Below are 18,401 nucleotides of genomic sequence, written 5' to 3' on the forward strand. Positions count from 1 at the left end.
TATAGTGGATCGCCCTTGCTATTTTTTATTTTTTTTACTCTGTAGAACGAAACGCATGCGTGTTGCTGGTGTTTTCTTTTTACGGTGTTTTTGTCTTTTTACGGCAGTGGATTTGTAAACGGTTGTGTTGTTCGAATTAAAAATAGACATTTATGTTGTGCGATATATATTTGCCTTATTGGTTGTTTCACAAAATTCAAATCAAATCATAAGGCTGCCAGCAGCGAAGTCTCTTTCAAAAAATTAAAAAGGCAAAACATAGTCTTGAATGTACGAATACGAATGAAAATTTTGTTTTTCGGTGCTTCTAATTTCGTTTTCGTTTCTGAAATTTGGACGTTGCAAACGAGAGCCAGCTGGTTCTACAACGTTTTCATCCAATGATTGGTTTTTATTTTGTTGCATGAAGGATCTTTGGGTGTGGATCGTGGATATCAAAAGGCAAGTCACACACGGGCTTTCATTTTGTAAAACTTTATTTTAAAATAAAAATACATGGTAATAAAAAAATCAAAAATTTACAATTCAAATTAGAAATCAATAGATTTATGTATATGTAAATGTATATCTGCTATATAACTGTGTTGGTGTTTGGGTGTTATATCACCTCTTCAGATCGCATCGCTTTATGGATATCAGATCCAAAAGGTGATGGATTGTTTGTTGGGGTAGGGGTGGAGGCGTGTGGGGTTAGTAGCAACTAAGGTGTAAAATTAAAATACATAAACTAAAGTAGTAGAGGATTTTGCTTGGTTTCCATCGCTTTTCGAATATCAACTTGTATTTTAGGGGCATGTATATATTTTGGTGATGGAGTATGTGAAAGGCTTCGCATGATAATAAATGTAATACTAAAACTAATATTGAGTTGCTCGGCTTTCACGTTCATGTCACACATCATATCTATTCATATCATATCATATTCTCATCTCTGCATTTGCTCTGCACTCAAACGTAGAGTTGGCTCTTGATTAAAATTACGAGTACAGTACGCATTCCATCGATAAGCGATTTCTAATTTATATTTCAACTACGAAATCCATCAACAGGATCAGGCGACACGACGTTGTTTTGCATTTAATACTAGGCATAAATTAAATAAATAGCTTAGCGTACACAGTTTATAGCTTGCCTGCAATTATTATTTTTTATCAATTATATATCATTCATTTCCCCCATTTCCCAATCAAGCATAGCATCCCATCGTTTAATGACAAAACGGAAATCATAGAATATATATATAAGCATATTTTTGTTGTTGCACTTATCAATTAATCAAGTTTTGTTGTTACATTTCTGTGTTGTTTTTGCTGGTTTTTTCGAAATAAATATTCATCCGCCTTTATCCTTTTCTCCTCTTCTATCGGTTGTCCCTCCAATTTAATTTTAATTTACAATTCTCTCTCGCTCTTGCGCTAAAATTTAAGGGCGTTATATGAGGGAGGGGGGACATAATGCAATAATGCTTATTTTAATACTAAAAAATTTGATCGTCTACATGTTTTGCGTTATGTTTTTTATCCACTCTAGAGTGCAAAAAAACGAGAGTTCCACTTGGGGCACTTGGACAGCGAGCGTGCCTATATATATGAAAAATGCTTAGCCATCAATCTATCCACTATCAAACGTTGTTGCCATGGGCATAGAATAAGTATACGTATATATATATTTATGTATATATCAAATGTACAGGAAGTTGGAGCAGGCAAGAGCTTTCAAACAATCGCTGTGCAAGTGCCCCAATTATACAACTTAAACTAAGGTCCTGGAAAGCAAATCAATGTTGAAGAATTTGTACCTCAAACAACATCAAGTTCCTTTTTGCCATTTACATACGACTATTTCTATAATGCATCAATTTTGTGTCTGTGTGTGTTATTAACAAATACATAATGTTCAATGATGCCTTTTGCTTTTGTTGTTTTGTTGCACTTATGTGTCTATTTGGGGGTTAAACTATGCCAATTTGTTTGCATTGCTTTAGAATTAGTATTACTTTCCTAGATTACACACAATTCATGTCGTACTTGACTTTTGCTTTGCTCTTCTTCTGTTTCTTGTTCTCCTACTTCGAAATGCCATTTATTATATTGAATTTATTTATCGTTATTTTGTTTTGTTTTGTTTAGCAATTTTTTTTTTTAATGTATATGCATAATTTGTTGTTGTTGGTTGTTCTTTTGTGTGGTATAATTAGATTTAAATGTATAAGTATATATATATATATAATGTATGTATAATTATTTAACTCGAACTCGTCATCGCTTTGCTTGTGGAGCTGCTTGCTGGCTATGGATTCTGGATTCTGGATTCTCTGGATTCTCTGAATTCGGGGTCTCGGTCTCTTAGACAAACACCTTGGCCAGGCCATCGGCCCCAGCACTGGCTATATACGGCTTGGTGGCATGGAATGCCACATCGAATATGCTCTCATCGAACTTTTTGCGATGCGCTGTTATCTCCTGCACGCATGTTTTATTGTCCAGATTCCACAGCCGTATCGAGCAATCATGCGATCCGGATAGCAAGTACAGACCATGTGCGTCCACGGCCAGGGATGTGACCGGCTCCAGATGCGCCACCATCGAGTGTACGAGAGTGCCCGATGTGTTGTCCCAGAAGCGAATATGCCGATCCTCGTGCGCCGTGATTGTAACGGGCAGTGTGGGATGCGAAACCACCTTGTTGATGAATTTCCCCGTATTGCCCGACATCTCCTGTGCCGCCTCCAGCTTGATCACCTGCTTGCCCGTTTCCGTATCGTAGATGATACAGTGCGCACTGTTGTACGCCACCACAATGTGATCCACTTCATTTCGGACAAAGTCCACGGACGAGGGAACACCCTCCGCCTCGGCAGCCGTATAGGTACGCAGCATTGGGTCCTTATTGTAGGGCGACCACAACTTCACAGTGCCATCGGCCGAGCACGATACAATATTATTCTGCATTGTCGTTAGCCCCCAGACGGCGTCCGTGTGCCCCTCGAGAGTGCTAGAATGTACATTCGGATCGTAGCAGTCGTAGGGATCGATATTGGGCGATGGCAGCTGCCAGCACTCGATGTTACCATCGAGGCCCCCCGAATAGCATGTCTCGCCACTGGTTGACATGCCCAGGCACAAGACGGGACCCGTATGGGCGCGGAACGTATACAAAGGCTCCACATCGAGACTAGCTGACTTTTTGGCTTGCACCGTCTTCTGTAGGTTCCACAGCTTGAGCGTGTGATCCTCGGAGGCGGTGATCAGCACTGGCTCCTCCGGATGGAAAATGAGCGAGCGAACGCCATCGAAATGAGAGCGTAGCGTATACTTGGCATTCCAGGTCTTGCGGTAACCAGCACCGCCGGCACTGCCGCCAGTACCATCCTTGGCATTCGAATCGTACGCTCCATCCGATTCATTATTCACCGTCAGTTGGGCCAACTCTCCCAGTCCCAATGAGCCGTCCACTTCTGTGAATAAAATATGCGTTAAATATGTAGAGCTATTACGGGAGACTGATTGTCTGAGTCTATGTTGTGTTGGAGACCATGAAAAGAATACCAAATGAAATGTAGATTGGATTGGCCCCAAGTAAGTGCCTTCATTGGGAATTCTTTTCAACGGTTTACTCTTTACACCGCTTAGTGGCTAGGCAAAAGCGTAGCTAGATGTTAGATGTCTGTTGAAAAGCACCTTCGTTTATAAGATTCATATCGTTCAAGAGCTGCTCTCCCACCTCGGCCTCAAGATCTACGAGAGCGTAGAAGAAAGGAGCGTCAGCCAAAGAAACAGAAGCAGAAAACAAAATAGAAATATGACAATAATGCAGCCAGACTAAACTACTACAGGGGTTACAGTGGAAGGAGTTTGGAATCGAATGGGGGGGTTTTTGGGGCAAACACTAAACAACCATGTATATACGAGGCGGGCCCATGCAGCGGTAGTCGGTGGTAGGGCAACGGAACGGGGTGGCTTCTAGCAGTCTGTGCTTCGGGATGGATCAAACCGTACCTTCAGTCAGCATATCCTTGCCAGATTTGGCCCGCTTGGCCAGCTTCACGTCCGTGTCATCACTGTCGGTGGCCACCATTTCCAGATCATCGGATATCTCATCGTCATCGGACATCTCAGTGGGGCCAAGGAACTCAAAGTTCGCCATTACCGCCGCCTCGGTGTCAATGATGATTCCATCGGACGCTTGTTGCACTTGTTTTTTAGCGGGAGTATGACGGCCTAATGTGAGCAAATTATTCAAATCTTCAACAGGGGGTAAATGCACAATTCGCCTACCTTCCGTGTCCGAGGCCCGCTTGTTGCTCTCGTTGCCATTGATGTTCGGACTAATATTCTCGCCGCCGGTGCCAAGACCGCCGCCACTGCCATCGTGCTCCGCATTGTTGTTCAGGCCGAGGATCGAGCGTACCCTGTTCGAGCGCACATCGATGATGTTGTCTGTGTAGCCGATCTCGGCCAGATATTGGCGCAACATTTGCCGACCCTGCCGCCACGTGGTGTTCGACACAGAGCTGTAGGGCACTTCGGAATCGGTGGCCACGTCGCCGGTCAGGCCTGAATCCTCGTTTGTCGGCTTAAACTCGTTCAGCTGCGGCGGATCGGTGCCGTACTTTAATCGATAGAACTTGGCCCGTTCCTGGCGCAGGGCATACTCCAGCATCTTGATGCGCCTCGTCAGATCCGATTTGAGACTCTCCAAACATTTGCGCTCCCCCAAAAGCATTGCAATTCGTGCCTGAAAATATTCCAATTGCAAGATTCGATAAGATAAACGGTCTAGTTATCAATAATTGCCAAAGGGAACAAACACAAATCTCCCGTATAATTTAATATTGATTGTGGGTAAAATCTTAAATAAAAAATAACTGTAAAATGAAAACTTAGTTAATTTAAAGCTGATTGATTTAGCTTTCCCATATGGTTGCTGTCCCCCTTTTGTTTTTATTTTCTGCAGTTTCTTTACGATTGCGTCTCTCTCGTTGCAATCCAATTGCGTTTGTTTGCGGTTTTTGTTGTTGTTGGTTGCAGCGCATAATTGACGCTCCGCTGCGTCAGGCCAACGAAAAACAATTAAATTCAATTAATTGTTATAAAAAAAATTAAAAATAGACAACAGGCATAATTAATTGATGTTGTGGGTAAGTGGGTAAGAGATATAGAGGGTATCTAAGCTCAGAGAAAAAAGAGCGAGCAAGCCACTGTCTGTCTGTTCAATTATACGAAATGCGTAAAAACTGCAATGTATCCCTCCCTCCCTCTCTTTCTCTTCCGTCCCATCTTGTTTTTATTCAGCAACAATGTGCAGTTATGACTGCGCAATTTGCTGTAAATTTTGGGCTGCAGAATGAAGGGGAGCAGCGGGTGCAGGACTGCACCTGACATAGTTGTTTCCCCCCCTCACCACTGCTATGCGTAAAGGAGAGAAACTTTTGCTTTTGCTGCGACGCCCCCTAAAAAAACACACACATAAGTGAGAAGGGGGAATATGGAAGAACGCTGTTCAATGAGTGGAGAGAAGCATTGCCAGAACTAACGACAGTAACGGTTTTGTTTCTCCCTGCTAATAGTAATAGCAAAAGTGTATGTGCGTTGGTGAGAGAAGCAAGGAGGATAGAGAGAGAGCTAAGCAGTTTTGACATGTCTTATGATACCCTAGCGGAGAGGAGGGTACTAATATTTTATAGGTGTAGATGTTTGTAAGGCAGAGAAAAAACATTTCCACACACAAACAAGAAAATACCATATGAATATTTAGTTATAATCGGACGAGCTAATCAGTTTTACCGCAAGCAGTCTATAATCAATATATGTAAGAAGAATGCACGAATAATACTTAACTAACTTAGAAACGTGCAAGGGTATCAAAAGCCTCGACTACCGAAGCGCAGCCTTTCTTTCTTTGTTGCGGCTTGGTTCCGCTGTTAATGGAAACATGTTATGCATTTAAATTAACGCTCAATGGCATTTCGTTTGGCTCTCTTTGAGTTTTGCTAATTAAAATCAACCAACGGATGAAGACTATGATGCAGGAGAATAGGGCAGCCAACTGGGTACCGCAAAAGGGGCAGGCACGCCAACTCCACCTTCGGCCCCCTGGGCTATGGACACCTACAACTCTCGCTCACAAATCGCTCGGTAACATGCAACTGCCTTTTGTTTGCAATTAATAATTAGAAATTACAGAATTCCATGATAAAAGCGCGTTTGGTAATGAAATAGCCAAGAAGCCTCACGTCTCAATAGTGTCATTAATAAACTTTTCAGATACATTGGAAACAAAATGTTGCCCGATTTCTCATTGCATAACGCTTGTAGGATGGATTCTTCAGTTAGGTCTCCCATAAGTATTCACTGATCTGCTTGAGTAAGTATTAACTTTACAATTGGTGCCTCCGAAAAGAACTTTCACCAACTCTTCATCTCAATCTCACAAATTAAAATAAAGCTTATAAATTTCTTCAGCTAGAGACTAATCTATGGATAAACTACAGAGATCCTCGCATGGTATGCCTCACTGTACCCCACAAATCAAATAAACAAATTGAGAATTATGACAAATTCAAGCGATGTTCTGTTTCCCTAATCTATAAATGACATCGCCGCTCCGCACCGCACACACTCAAACACAGGGAAAATTGTAAAATAATTGAATATGTATTAACAGCTGCTGCGTCTGCGGCGGCGGCGCCATTTCTTTTATGAGTGTTTTGTGTTCTGTTCAGAAGTGTTTATTGAATCCGGGCAGTTATAATATAAGTTAATTGACTGACAGCCGCAGTCGGAAGCACATGTAGTGTCATATGTACAAGGACACTGCCTCACCTCATCATTGCACTAGACACTGACACACAAAGCTAGGTGGCGCAAAGGCTTTTGCCGGCCGACCCCCCATGGACAGAAATAGATGAAAAAGAACGCGACGACAGATGCAAAAAATAAACTGAAACGAAACCAACTAAAATGGCGTCCCCCCATTTGGAAGGTGGGTGAATGTGAATGTCGCTTAACCAGCGACGGTCATTGTGGTTGTCTAGTTGTCTGCCGCCAGCCCACTCGAACTTCTTTTGCCTTCCTTTCCTTCGTTTTGGGTGAAAAAGCACCAAACAAGGCGAACAGGTTCATACATTTTTAGCGACAAATATGCGTTGTTGTTGCTGTTGTTAACTTGTTTTAAGATCCCAGAGAAGATGCAAATCCCAGAGAGCGAGAGAGATTTGAATGTCACGTTGTTGCATTTAGAGCGTGACGGCAAATACAGCACAGCATCGAATCCGCAGGGCAAGAAGTGGAGAGTGTGATCGATATCGATTCTAGCTGGTTCACAGGTGAAAAAGATTAGGCGTGGGCGGGGGGACATTGACACTGAGATGTTCCCCATATCAAGAAATTGAAGGAAACAATTCTGCAGAATTATCAAAATACAGTAAACGCAAGGTTTCGGGACAAAAACAAGTGCCTCGTGTGGAAATCTCATATGACTGACACAGGACTGAGAGGACTTTATGTGGCTTAGATTTGATGTGGCAGAGCCATAAGAGAATAGAATTGCAGAATAGAATGCCTGTTCCGTCTGTATCTATATTACATCCTAGGATAACCACACCATTCAGCGCAAGTCTTCGCTTTTGGGATTCCCTTTGACTCTGGGGAATATGCAATTTTCTCTCTTGGTGGACTCTTATATCCCTGAACCGGAAAAAAACGTCGGGAAGCGTAGTACATACGGAGTCAGACCAGCCTTCACTGTGTGTGCGGATTCTCTTTGTGTCTGGGACTGCACCATGTGTCGCATCGCGGCGCGGCTAGCAAATTGGGGGTTAAAGGTTTTTTGGGAATCGATAAGGCAGCCTGCCCTTCCGATGATGTTCTAAAGGAAACAGAGCATAAATTCGATTACGCCAATTGTTCAGCTCGATTCGCTTGCATGCGGACGACCCTTCCTCTACCACCACTTTCTTCTGGCCATCGTCTCTCCATGGTATGTTCATGCATTAGCGCCTCGATTCGAAAAAATCATTGAAATGGAAAGTGAGGCGCTCACGATTATGTATATCGTAACGTCACGTTATGCCAAAGGACGACTCCTCTGCTTTTTTTTAGTATGACTCACCTGCAGCTCGGCCCTGTCCACATCCCACTGTGAGCGCTCCAGCTCGAATCGCGACCACTCGTGCTGAATGAAATGCAAGATGCCTGGTATTGTGTATTGGGGCGTGGTGGCCTGCTGATTATTTGGTCCGCCGGACATGCCGTTGCCGCCATCGTCGTTCATGTTGTTGCCACTGCCCATGCCGGTAACCAGGCCGCCAACATTCGCGTTCTGTCCACCAGAGTTGAGGCCACTGATGCTTAGACCGCCGCCTCCACCCAAGCTGTTGGAGAGGACGCCGCCAATTGAGGAATTAGCACCGCCGACACCGCCGAGTACGCCGGCACCCGCACCGCCAACCGGCTTATTATTGATGCCAGCGGTGGCTCCCGAATTGGTTCCCATTTGTTGACCTAAGACTGTGTTGATTTCGCTGCCTGGTTGAGTCGTCTCTTGCTGCTGCTTGCTCTTCTTCTTCTCTTGACAGCTGTTCGCGCCGTTTTCCGCTCTCTCTCTCCAGTTGGTAGCTTGTTCTTAATTTCTTCGTTGACGTTTTATTACTTTTTGATTTAAATTTAAATTGAACTTATGTTTTTTTTAGCTAAAGTTTTCTTTTTTTTGGTTCAGCTGCGCTGTTTCTCTGATGGGTGTTGCTTTAGCCTTGTTACTGTTGTTGGTCCTGGAGGAAATCAAAGTCCTTATATGAGACAAATGAGGTCATTGAATTTTCCGCAAAGCAAATAGGAGCTGAAGAGAGGAGGAGTGGGGGCAACGGCAATGTCCGCTCACATAAGGACACTATTGTGGCTCCCATTCTTGCTCTCTCTCTCGCACTCGCTTATATTCGCCCTATGTATTACACTCTCTCACTCAGGAACCGCCCCCGCCCTTGCCCCTTGCGACCATTCACTAGGAATTCATTCCTCTCTCTCTCGCTCTCTCTCCATTTTACGATACAACAACGTCACACGCGACATCTATTCACACTTTGGTTTACGAAAATGGAAAAAATTTTAATATCATATGCTATAGGTAAAACGTTTCATTTTTTCATTGGAAGATCCGATTGACACTTCACCAAAAATGCACTATTCTCTCATAGAAAACGGTACAACGAAAAACAGCTAGACTTTTTTGGATAACAGCACTTGACGGCATAGCACACACATGCACATACATATACCATTCGCTTAGAAATTTGAATGGTAAAGAGATACAAGACGCACTCACTCACGCACACACACACACACACTCACGAGAGCACGGCAACGGGAAAATAGAGTATGGTTTTCTGGTTTAATATTAAGAACTGGAATCCCAGAAGCTTGCTCATCTCCTTTGCATTGGTTTTTTATCCCCGGCTCTTCCTGGCGCACACACACTTTCGACGCACCTTTTGGCCGATTTTCCACTTTACAATTTTGTTTACTATTTACAGATTTTTCCTAGGAAACGTTGTTGCTACCTTTTTGTGCCCCCGTACGCAAAACGAACGACTGGAGGCGGAGAGAAGAGCGTAAATTGTAAATGGGAGACACAAAGCAGACTACGACATTGCTGATGATGATGATGATGATGATGATGGGGAGAGCTTGCGGTCTATACGCCGCTCTGTGCTCTGCGTTCTGAGCTGCAGTTTATCTCATGCTTTTGTTCACATTTGCGCCCATTTATTGTATACTAATATGATTAAATATCACGAAACGAAACGAAATGTTGTGCAGCAGAGCAGCGCACACACAAAAAGTCGATTCAGATTCAGCCGTTCGGGCACATAAGAATGTTTGGCCTGGAACTCTGAAATAACAGAGTAGGATAACAATATTTCTCTCGCTTGCACTCGCGCACCTGCAGCCCGTCCGCCTTTTTATATATCCATCTCCCTCTATGAGTCTATATACAAAGAAAAACACACACACACGAACGCACGCATACGCAGGCCAAAGCCGATGTATTTTCACTTTGTTAAAACTTTGCAAGTGAGGCTATTACGTTTCAGCCACATGTGGGCTTATGCACGGATACGCTTTGCTTACTTTGCACTTTAATGCACCGCTTGGCTGTATTTAGCAATTTTTCGCTTGATTTTCATTGGTGTTTTCACGCGTAATTCTTGTCTGCAGTGTGATTACCGATCAAATATACCGTCGACCCTCAGAAAATACCGAAATATTTCGTCTCATTTTCAAAATACACCGTAAATATACCGATGAAAATGAATTTAATCCACTTAACCCCCATTTATTTAAACAGGTGACAGACTTTAGTTAAACCGTGGAAAATAATACTGTTTGCAAATTATTCTTTTAGAATCATTATGAACAAAATTGCCGCGACGTCGTTCACCTTAATTTCCTTAGATCTTTAAGCTTCATCTGATGTGAAGTGTATTTGTATACCCACTGGTCGACAATGGGTTAATCGTGTTCTGCCCATGATCAGAAATCATATTCAAAGATTAAAATTTAAAGTTTAAAATCACTAGCTAGCTAAAACCCTCTGCCCTAACTGCATAATTGATGGATCGATTTTCTACATGACCAGAAATTTTTAGAAACTCCTTTTGATTTGATTTTTTAGGAAATAAGGTTTAAAAAAAATTATAAAAACAGAAATAAGAAACGGGTGATCTTTAACGACTAACGAATTTCTTTGATTTCTGGTAATTCAATTTTGTGCTCCAAATATAGAAAAATTAAACAAACGGTAATTATATCAAGGGAAAACTTAACCCACTAAAAAATATCCATTTACACAGGTTAACAACTTGAGTTAAGACGCTAAATCTTTGCTGTACCTAATTCTAGCGTTCCATTACGCCAATTTAAATAAATTTAAACTTTCATGCATGAAAAATATAGTTCAATACCAAGGTCGACTAAATAATATCTATTTCGGAATTTTCCGTGGTTTTCCAGCAACGTTGACGTTGTCGACACATTTTTATTGTTTATGAACAGATGAACAGTTATTTCTTTTGCAAATATTAACTGAAAATGTGTGAGACTTCACCCATATGGGTCCACCCACCGGTCGCCTGGCTACCATTACACAGAGCAGTAACTGCCACTCCATCATCGCTGGAGTCTCTGCCCACCCAACTGGAGAAGACACAGACCTAGTATATTGCAGAGAGGCGAAGACTCGATTTCAATTGATAGGTGATTTTTTGATCGATCAGACATAGAACAGACTCCAGAGCACCTTTAACCGATCCGTACTACGTGGGCAGTAGTAACTCCAGAGCCTCCGAGAGCTGCCCCTGAACAACAGAATCATCTTAAAAAAGGAGACAATAAATGTGCTTAAACTATATTCTAATCAATTTCGTTCAGGAATTCAAGTAGGCTGCGATATAATGTTCTCCGGCATAGATCAAGAACAGTTCCAGATTCCGATGTGTTTGTGAAGCAGTCTCGCTCTCGAGCGGCAAAAGATGATTTCTGTGTCTTAAATATTCTTTAGAATCATATCTTAAAAATATTCTCTTTCTTTTGTTTGTTGTTTTACATGCCTGTATGTTTATTTTAAACATACATACATATTCTTAAAGAATGGGTAGGTACATACTGTACGATCTTACTGACCGGGGACCATTACAACATTCTTTCGACTGTACATTTATTATCAGTTATTGCTTTAGATATTTTACCTAACTTCTAAAATCAATATCAACATAAAAAGAAAAGATTCTTACTTTTTACTTATTGCGCCATGGCTAATATCGCTAAATCTCACTGCAGATTTTTGCCCGTCCAGCAGATGCGATTGTTTTGATCGGATCAGAGTATGGACTGTCCTCTCGCTTACAAGAACTCTTCGCACCAATCGTTGAGGCAATTGTAGCAGTCGGAGGCTTGCTTCGAACTGGCGTGGCACACTTCCTTCATCCAGTCCTTGAACAGCTCCTCATCCTTCTTCAAAATCAAGTACTGGCCGAGCACGGTGTATGCCTGGGGGTATATTAAGTGGTGTTTTAATGATATGTAAATATTTGTTTATTTTGAGCCCCATGGCGTCATCAATATACGCACCTTGTCAAATCCAGCTGCGGTCAAGCGTCCCCCCAGCGTCTCTCCAATTCCAGCCAGCTCTGTGACAGACTTGTTGCCCATTGGCTCTGCCACAAAGTTCTTATATTTCTGCGATGTGCCCGACATTTTAATTTATTTATTATGTTTTTTAAAGCTGGAAGTTCACAATTGTAATGAATTGTTTTTTTTTTTTGGAAATTGTTATCGGACTTATCGGACATACGTCATCGTGGCCGCTGTCACGGATGAACGAGGATTCTTGCTTCTTCTTTATTTTCGGTTGATTTTCTTCAGAGATTCGCAAGGAACAATTTTAAGATTCCGACGCGCAGTGCGCTTTTTACGTATTCATTAATTAATTAATTATTATAAATATACCGTAAATATACTGACGAATTCAAGTTATATTTTACATATGGGCGCCAAAAATGCTTAACATTTGTGTCAGTGTTGCCACTGACTTATAAGACCATACAATTCTTGACTCATAATCTGGTATATTTTTGGAATATTTTATCGCTAAAATGGAATCAAGCCACGAATGAACAGGCATATTTTCCGCCGTAATTTTAAGTTTTACTGTCGTGGTTGCAGGAGGACATACGGCGTTAAGAGTTATTGGCTCTAGTTAATAGGCTATGTATCTATGTATGGAATTTATAGAATAAAACAGCATCAGCATCTGAATCTAATGCTGATTCTGAATCAGATATGGCTAAGCTACTCAAAAAATGGCATTGAATCATTTCTTCCACAGTTTTTTTTTAACTATTTCGTATGCATTTTGTTACAAGCATCTCGTCAATTTTATAATATCCATTTAATTTTTAACATCAACTACTCTCCCAGCTGTTAACTAACAGCTTACATCTATGGTATCCACACCAATTTGCAATGAAATCAAGACTAACAAAGAGAAGAGATATTAAAAATTAACACTAGTTATTCCGATCGAACGATATCGCGATAGCTATATAATTCCACCTTAGCTCCTTCCATATTTCATTTAGTTTGTTCAGCGGTATACTCTTGTTTTTAAAAAGTGTACTTTTACTGACAGTACCGATAGACTCGATGCCAGCTGTTAGTTAACACTGTTAACTTAACAGTGAAAAAGGCCTGAAAAAAACGACATTGAATAAAACATTCATTTTAAAAGGGGACTTTCCACAATTTGTGTTTCTGTTTCCAGAGCTTGGTGTGAGCGGTCGACGTAGTGATGTAAATTTGAATGAAAACATCGATGTCGATGTCCATCGATGTTCTCAAAATCAAACATCGATGTTGGATTGATACATCGGATTGATTCTTCGATGCATCGATGATGACCGATATTAATATTTCAAATAAGTACTATTTGTCAATGCTTTGCAAAAACCAAAATGCGGCCCGTTCAAAATACACCCAGCAGATGCCATTAACGTCAAAAATTGCATTGCAATTTTGTATAAATTAGGATAGGTACTTTTCATACCGTCCCAAAAACACAACACGAAGGACTGCTTTCAAATGAGGCAGATATTGCTGTGTTTGCTGCTTACAGATTTGAAATTAATTGATCGATGTTTTGCAAAACATCGATACATCACTCGACATCGGAAGAAGCAGTAGTTAGTCCGATGAAACATCGATCAAAACATCGATAGCATCGATGCTACCATCGGTTGTTTTTCCAGTCAGCTCAGCTCTAGCAGAACGAAAGTCCGGTTCGGTCCGTTTCGCAAAATTTCTTTTCGGCTTTTACCTCTCAAGTGAAAGGTTGCTCCTGCTATTGGTTAAGGTACGCATTTTATGCACGATTTATTCCATTCAAGTGAGAGTTTAAACTTTATTTTTAATACGAACATTTTAACAAATCATGTGCACATGGCGTACTCCATTTTTGTGTGGTGTGCATGTTTTTTTTCAATTAAAGTCTTGTTTTTTTGCATGCTGGACGTAAATTATTATATTGTTGGATTCTTCTGTTGTTGCTGCATGCTGTTCTAGTTGCATTTCGGATTCCGCAAATCTTTTTACGGCCACTAACTTGATTTTCTTACAAAAAGCTACGATGTCGGGCCATATAATTTTTTTTTTTGCTATTTCAGCTTTTTTCTGCTGGACCTTCATAACCTTTGATCAAACCCTACAACCTTACTCCGCCATCTTGAAATTTGTTTATATTTTCTGCTGACGTCACCTTTATTTTTCTGCTATCCGACTTTTGTGAAGCTTTTGGTTTGCTTTTCTTGTCTTGTTTTAGATCTTTTACATCTTGTCAATTATCGAACGAGAATAAATATGAACACCGTTTACGTACGATGCCCTACGATGACCACGCAGTCGCTGCACCAGCAGTCCCTGTATCATCATCGCAATGGCAACGAGGTGTTTGTGCAGGAGCAGTTCTCGCAGAGGGAGTTCATTACCCAACATATACAGCCGACCGTGTTCGTAAATAGCCCGGGCCCTTTTGGTACCTATGTTGCGGCACCGGCACGTCCACCCGTGGCATACGATGCGTACTCGAGTCAATTCGCCTTTAGGCCGACAGTTAGGGGTCCACCGCCAGTTGGTTATTATTGTGTCAATGCGGGTATGATGTGTGTTTTCCCCTTTTTTTTTTTTATTTATAATGTTCCTTTCTTCATCCAGCGGCAGCCTCTTCGAGTGGGCGGTATTTTTGTCATCCAGAGCAACGACCTTGCCCCTATCCGTCCGGATTCAGCGGCCCCAACACACAAGAGAGCTATGGGACCTATTCGTCCGATTCCAGCTCGTCACCACCGTCGACGTATTATATAGCTTCCCAGACCCAAACGACACCCATCAACTGCACAGATGCAGCCACTCAGTCGAACATGGACTTGGAAGAGCTTGCTGGATACAAGGAAATGACTCAGAACTTTTCCATGGACTCCGAAAAGTACGTAGAGTGGTGGAGTATCTTCGGTCCATTAATGTTTTGTCGTTGGTGTGTCTTTCCATATATCTATAGCCCTGAATCATCATCGACCTTCATTTCGATGGAACGTTGGGCTGCGAACTTTATAAATAAACTGGTCCATGCCCAGGGCGAACGTCGTAACTCGGAGATGAATCTACCGGATAAGCATAGGGTGGACATCGTTCAATTGGCTCTCCATGGCAGCAATATATGTGCAGCTGTGGCCAATACCCACAGCACTCGTCCGTGCTTCAAGAAGATCGACACTTTGTGTGCCCGCCTCAAGCAGGATCTGTTGCGTGTGGATGGTGTGCTGGCCAACATTAATTCTCAGGGGATTGCCTGGGCTGTAAAGGATTTCATCTTCTTATTTACACGCATCATGAGTGCTTGGACCATACTGAAGAGCTATCTATACAACGATATGGATGGCATTAAGAAACTCATTGATATATTGCCAATGGGCTTTATGCAGGTCTTTAATACCTGGCAATTGGCCACCATACCAATGATTGATATGGTCATTCAAAGTATTGTTAACCTCGATGCGGGTGCGCGTCCCCAGGCATATAGCGGTAATGGCGGCGGCGGCGGCGGCGATAATAGCCCTCCTGGTGGAAATCGTCGCTGTCATAGCCCCTCTGATGATGGCAATAGACATATCTCTCGAAGCCGTCATAGTCCTCCCAAGGGCAATCGAAGCCGACATAGCCCTTCGAATAGCAATCGAGGGCGTAATTTTCAGAGCGGGGATTCACCGTCATACTATGGCAGTGCCAACAGTCCACCTCGCCTGGATAAACCCCCCACTGTTGAGCAGGGAGCTGAGGCAGGTGCTCCGATTAACAAACCCAAGAGCTGTCAGAATCTCATTAATATGTACACGATGGTCGAAAACTCTGAGGAGACGCAGCGCCATGTCGATGCGAATGGAACTTATTTGAAGACTGGCACCTATCAGCCGCTGCAGAAGGAACAAAAGACGGAAATAAAACCAACCACGTCAGAATTTTTGATGCGCGTGCCACCAGGATTTATGCCAATGCCACATCTGCAGGGAAAGTCCAATGAAACGGTGGCCGAGGCCAAGCCCAAAGCCATGCAGGATTCGGCTGAAACTATGCGCCAGCAAAGTACCGTTCCTGAATACGCTCCTCATTTCCATGGATATGATGTTGCTATGGACAAGACTTTGCCCATTTATTATACGATAAATGACAATGCTGAACGGCCCTCAAAGCCAATGCCAGATCTTCGTTCGGCTGTGAACGATGCTGCACCGGCCAACCTAAAAAATTCGGATGATACAGAAAAGCCCAAGCCCAATCCCCTGCTGGAAATCGATCCTTATGTGCCCTGCTATGGTCCTAGTCATTCGAGTCCACCATCGACACCTGAACTAGAGACCTGTGCGATGGAAAATGATGTTGCAGACACACCGTGGGAGGAAAATCCTATTCAGGAACTTTATCCTTCCCCGGAAGCAGTGCCAATGACTGATCCGGAGACTATAAAGAAAAGTGACGATAAAGTAGATGAAGTAGCGGAGAAAGAATTGGAACCACAGTATTTCGATAAGAACACCAAAGTCCATAGCCAGATGATGCTGGATCTTGAACCATATGCCTCAATGCTGGGCCTGGGACCCAATGTGGCGACCGACAGTATGATAAATATTAAGCAGTTTATGAATCTCTACAGTCCGATCAACACCGAGGTCACACGTGATCTAATCGCGCTAAAGGATCGCGTCCTGGAACTTAAGAACGTGGCGCATTTCTTTCAAAAGCGGTTTATTCTGAACTATGTGAGTATTTGGCGTCATAACAAAAAAAAAAAAGCGTTCCGTTTAATATTAAATTCAAATATTGTTATTCTTTTGTAGTATCCGGATTTTTTTCGACAGTGTCACGGTGATTTCATTGATCTAAGAGAGATTATACTCAAGTGCGAGAGCGGAATGTATCATCATACCTATCAGGCTGTGCATGATCTACGACGTATTGTATTTGTGGCCCGTTGTTATCTGAAGGTACTAGTAAGATCCTACTATACCCAGAAGAATACTGTAACACTTGCACTACAATTCAATTCAAATCGTATTTGTAGTATTTCCATTTGAGTGTTATTTCCTTCTGCTGCTCCAGGAAGACAAACAAAACAATATGTTACGCGGTATCCCAAGGTATCAGTATGAGTTTTTGGCCCTTATATATGGACTAATGTACTAATCACTGGTCGCATTTGGGCACTAATTCTCATATAACACACTTAACCAGACCCCTGACTTTTCAGCTCCAGAATCTTCACTTTTAATTTTTAACATTTCAGTCGATACCATCTCTAACAATTCTTGCACTTTCTGCCAATATATTTTGCTAATATATTTCGTTTTTAACTAGGTATATATCAACAAAAAGCTTAGCGACTATGTGGACTCGTACGAGTCATCTGTGGGCGAAATGTTGTCCAAGCCACCGCATCAGCCGCATGAACATGATCATATTATTGGCGTACCAGGAGAGAAGATCTTTAACTACGAGATATTGTAAGTGGGAGCGGGGAAAAACCAAAGCGCCGTTGAAAGTTATGAATTTTAGTTAAGCTTAGTTTATATTATTTTATTTTAATTTAGTTTTTGTGGTTTATGGTTTTTTATTTGAAAAAAAAGTAAATTAAAATTGCACAGTTATTTAAGTTAATTAATTCAAAATTTGAAAACAACAAAATTGCTTTAAAGCATGCCCAAATGTATACTGAAAATTTTCACTCTTTTATATTGCTTGTCAACGTTATAGTTTTTCAATTAAAACACGCATTTTACACTAAGGGTAAAATTATAAAATGTATAGAAAAATATATATTAATTATGCTAAGACACGCGGCCAAAGACCGTTAAACCAAAGAATATCGAGGTGGATCGCGTGAATTCTGCACTCGCGCAACCATTCGTGCAGGCCCTGTTTAAATATTTCGTTCAGAATTAATTTCAATTTAAAGGTTCGAATAATTCTTTTAAATTGTTGGGCGAAAAGTCCAAAAGAGTGCCATTGAAACTAATCAGTCATAAGCTAAAAAACTAACACAGAGACTTGCTATTCCTGGATCAATATAAGATCAACATGTCGCGTCACGAGGGCGTGATTGTACGCGATCCACCATCCATGCTTTTCTTTGATTTACCGACCGGAACAAAATTAAAAAAAAAAACAACTTTAAACACTTAAAACACACACTGAAACTAAAATTAAAGTTCAATAACATTTTTTGTATAACACCAACTATATAATCTGTAGGTTTTTTTGTTTTTTTGGCTTCTTTAATATAAATTAAAATTGTTAAATTCA

General features: G+C 41.6%; 3 protein-coding genes and 1 long non-coding RNA gene across 11 annotated transcripts; 2 read left to right on the forward strand and 2 right to left on the reverse strand.

Moving 5' to 3' along the window:
* Positions 1-451: 451 nt before the first annotated feature.
* Positions 452-10,296, reverse strand: Cka (Connector of kinase to AP-1). Of its 6 annotated transcripts, none has more exons than XM_015180532.2 (6): positions 10,128-10,296; positions 8,113-8,770; positions 4,278-4,737; positions 3,999-4,193; positions 3,681-3,737; positions 452-3,457 (listed from the first exon to the last, which is right to left on the reverse strand). In XM_015180532.2, the coding sequence occupies exons 2-6, from the start codon at positions 8,494-8,496 to the stop codon at positions 2,346-2,348; spliced, it is 2,208 nt and encodes a 735-aa protein (XP_015036018.1). In that variant the 5' UTR covers positions 8,497-8,770; positions 10,128-10,296; the 3' UTR covers positions 452-2,345. The 6 variants fall into 6 exon arrangements, with proteins under 6 accessions (XP_015036018.1, XP_015036025.1, XP_033235356.1 ...); XM_015180539.2 differs by having other exon boundaries at positions 3,999-4,220; XM_033379465.1 differs by having other exon boundaries at positions 3,999-4,220; positions 8,113-8,788.
* On the forward strand, positions 8,770-9,837 carry LOC117183922 (uncharacterized). Its single transcript, XR_004469054.1, has 2 exons — positions 8,770-9,296; positions 9,530-9,837. It is a non-coding gene; the product is annotated as an uncharacterized lncRNA (long non-coding RNA).
* Positions 10,297-11,630: 1,334 nt separating the features above from the next.
* On the forward strand, positions 11,631-18,251 carry mtsh (mitoshell). 3 transcript variants are annotated; one of them, XM_033379462.1, is made up of 6 exons: positions 11,631-11,649; positions 14,371-14,703; positions 14,763-15,033; positions 15,106-16,861; positions 16,940-17,086; positions 17,457-18,251. In XM_033379462.1, exons 1-6 carry the CDS (start codon positions 11,646-11,648, stop codon positions 17,604-17,606), a joined length of 2,661 nt encoding a protein of 886 aa, XP_033235353.1. In that variant the 5' UTR covers positions 11,631-11,645; the 3' UTR covers positions 17,607-18,251. The 3 variants fall into 3 exon arrangements, with proteins under 3 accessions (XP_033235353.1, XP_001356594.2, XP_033235354.1); XM_001356558.4 differs by lacking the exon at positions 11,631-11,649 and adding an exon at positions 13,786-13,905; XM_033379463.1 differs by lacking the exon at positions 11,631-11,649 and adding an exon at positions 17,164-17,239.
* baf (barrier to autointegration factor) lies at positions 11,696-12,336 on the reverse strand. The gene is made up of 2 exons (XM_002132612.3): positions 12,126-12,336; positions 11,696-12,044 (listed from the first exon to the last, which is right to left on the reverse strand). Exons 1-2 carry the CDS (start codon positions 12,249-12,251, stop codon positions 11,898-11,900), a joined length of 273 nt encoding a protein of 90 aa, XP_002132648.1. The 5' UTR covers positions 12,252-12,336; the 3' UTR covers positions 11,696-11,897.
* Positions 18,252-18,401: the final 150 nt, after the last annotated feature.

This window comes from Drosophila pseudoobscura, chromosome 4, assembly GCF_009870125.1.
Source record: "Drosophila pseudoobscura strain MV-25-SWS-2005 chromosome 4, UCI_Dpse_MV25, whole genome shotgun sequence".
NCBI lineage: Eukaryota > Metazoa > Arthropoda > Insecta > Diptera > Drosophilidae > Drosophila > Drosophila pseudoobscura.

Excerpts from the sequence above, each read along its gene's own strand:
- Cka (XM_015180539.2), bottom strand. The coding sequence starts at position 8,496 with ATGGGAACCAATTCGGGAGCCACCGCTGGCATCAATAATAAGCCGGTT. Across the intron at positions 4,738-8,112 it reads TGGACAGGGCCGAGCTGCAG|GCACGAATTGCAATGCTTTT; the intron begins GTGAGTCATACT and ends GAATATTTTCAG. Across the intron at positions 3,738-3,998 it reads CAAGGATATGCTGACTGAAG|ATCTTGAGGCCGAGGTGGGA; the intron begins GTACGGTTTGAT and ends ACGCTCTCGTAG.
- baf (XM_002132612.3), bottom strand. The coding sequence starts at position 12,251 with ATGTCGGGCACATCGCAGAAATATAAGAACTTTGTGGCAGAGCCAATG. Across the intron at positions 12,045-12,125 it reads CCGCAGCTGGATTTGACAAG|GCATACACCGTGCTCGGCCA; the intron begins GTGCGTATATTG and ends ATATACCCCCAG.
- mtsh (XM_033379462.1), top strand. Across the intron at positions 15,034-15,105 it reads TTTTCCATGGACTCCGAAAA|CCCTGAATCATCATCGACCT; the intron begins GTACGTAGAGTG and ends ATATATCTATAG. Across the intron at positions 17,087-17,456 it reads TGGCCCGTTGTTATCTGAAG|GTATATATCAACAAAAAGCT; the intron begins GTACTAGTAAGA and ends GTTTTTAACTAG.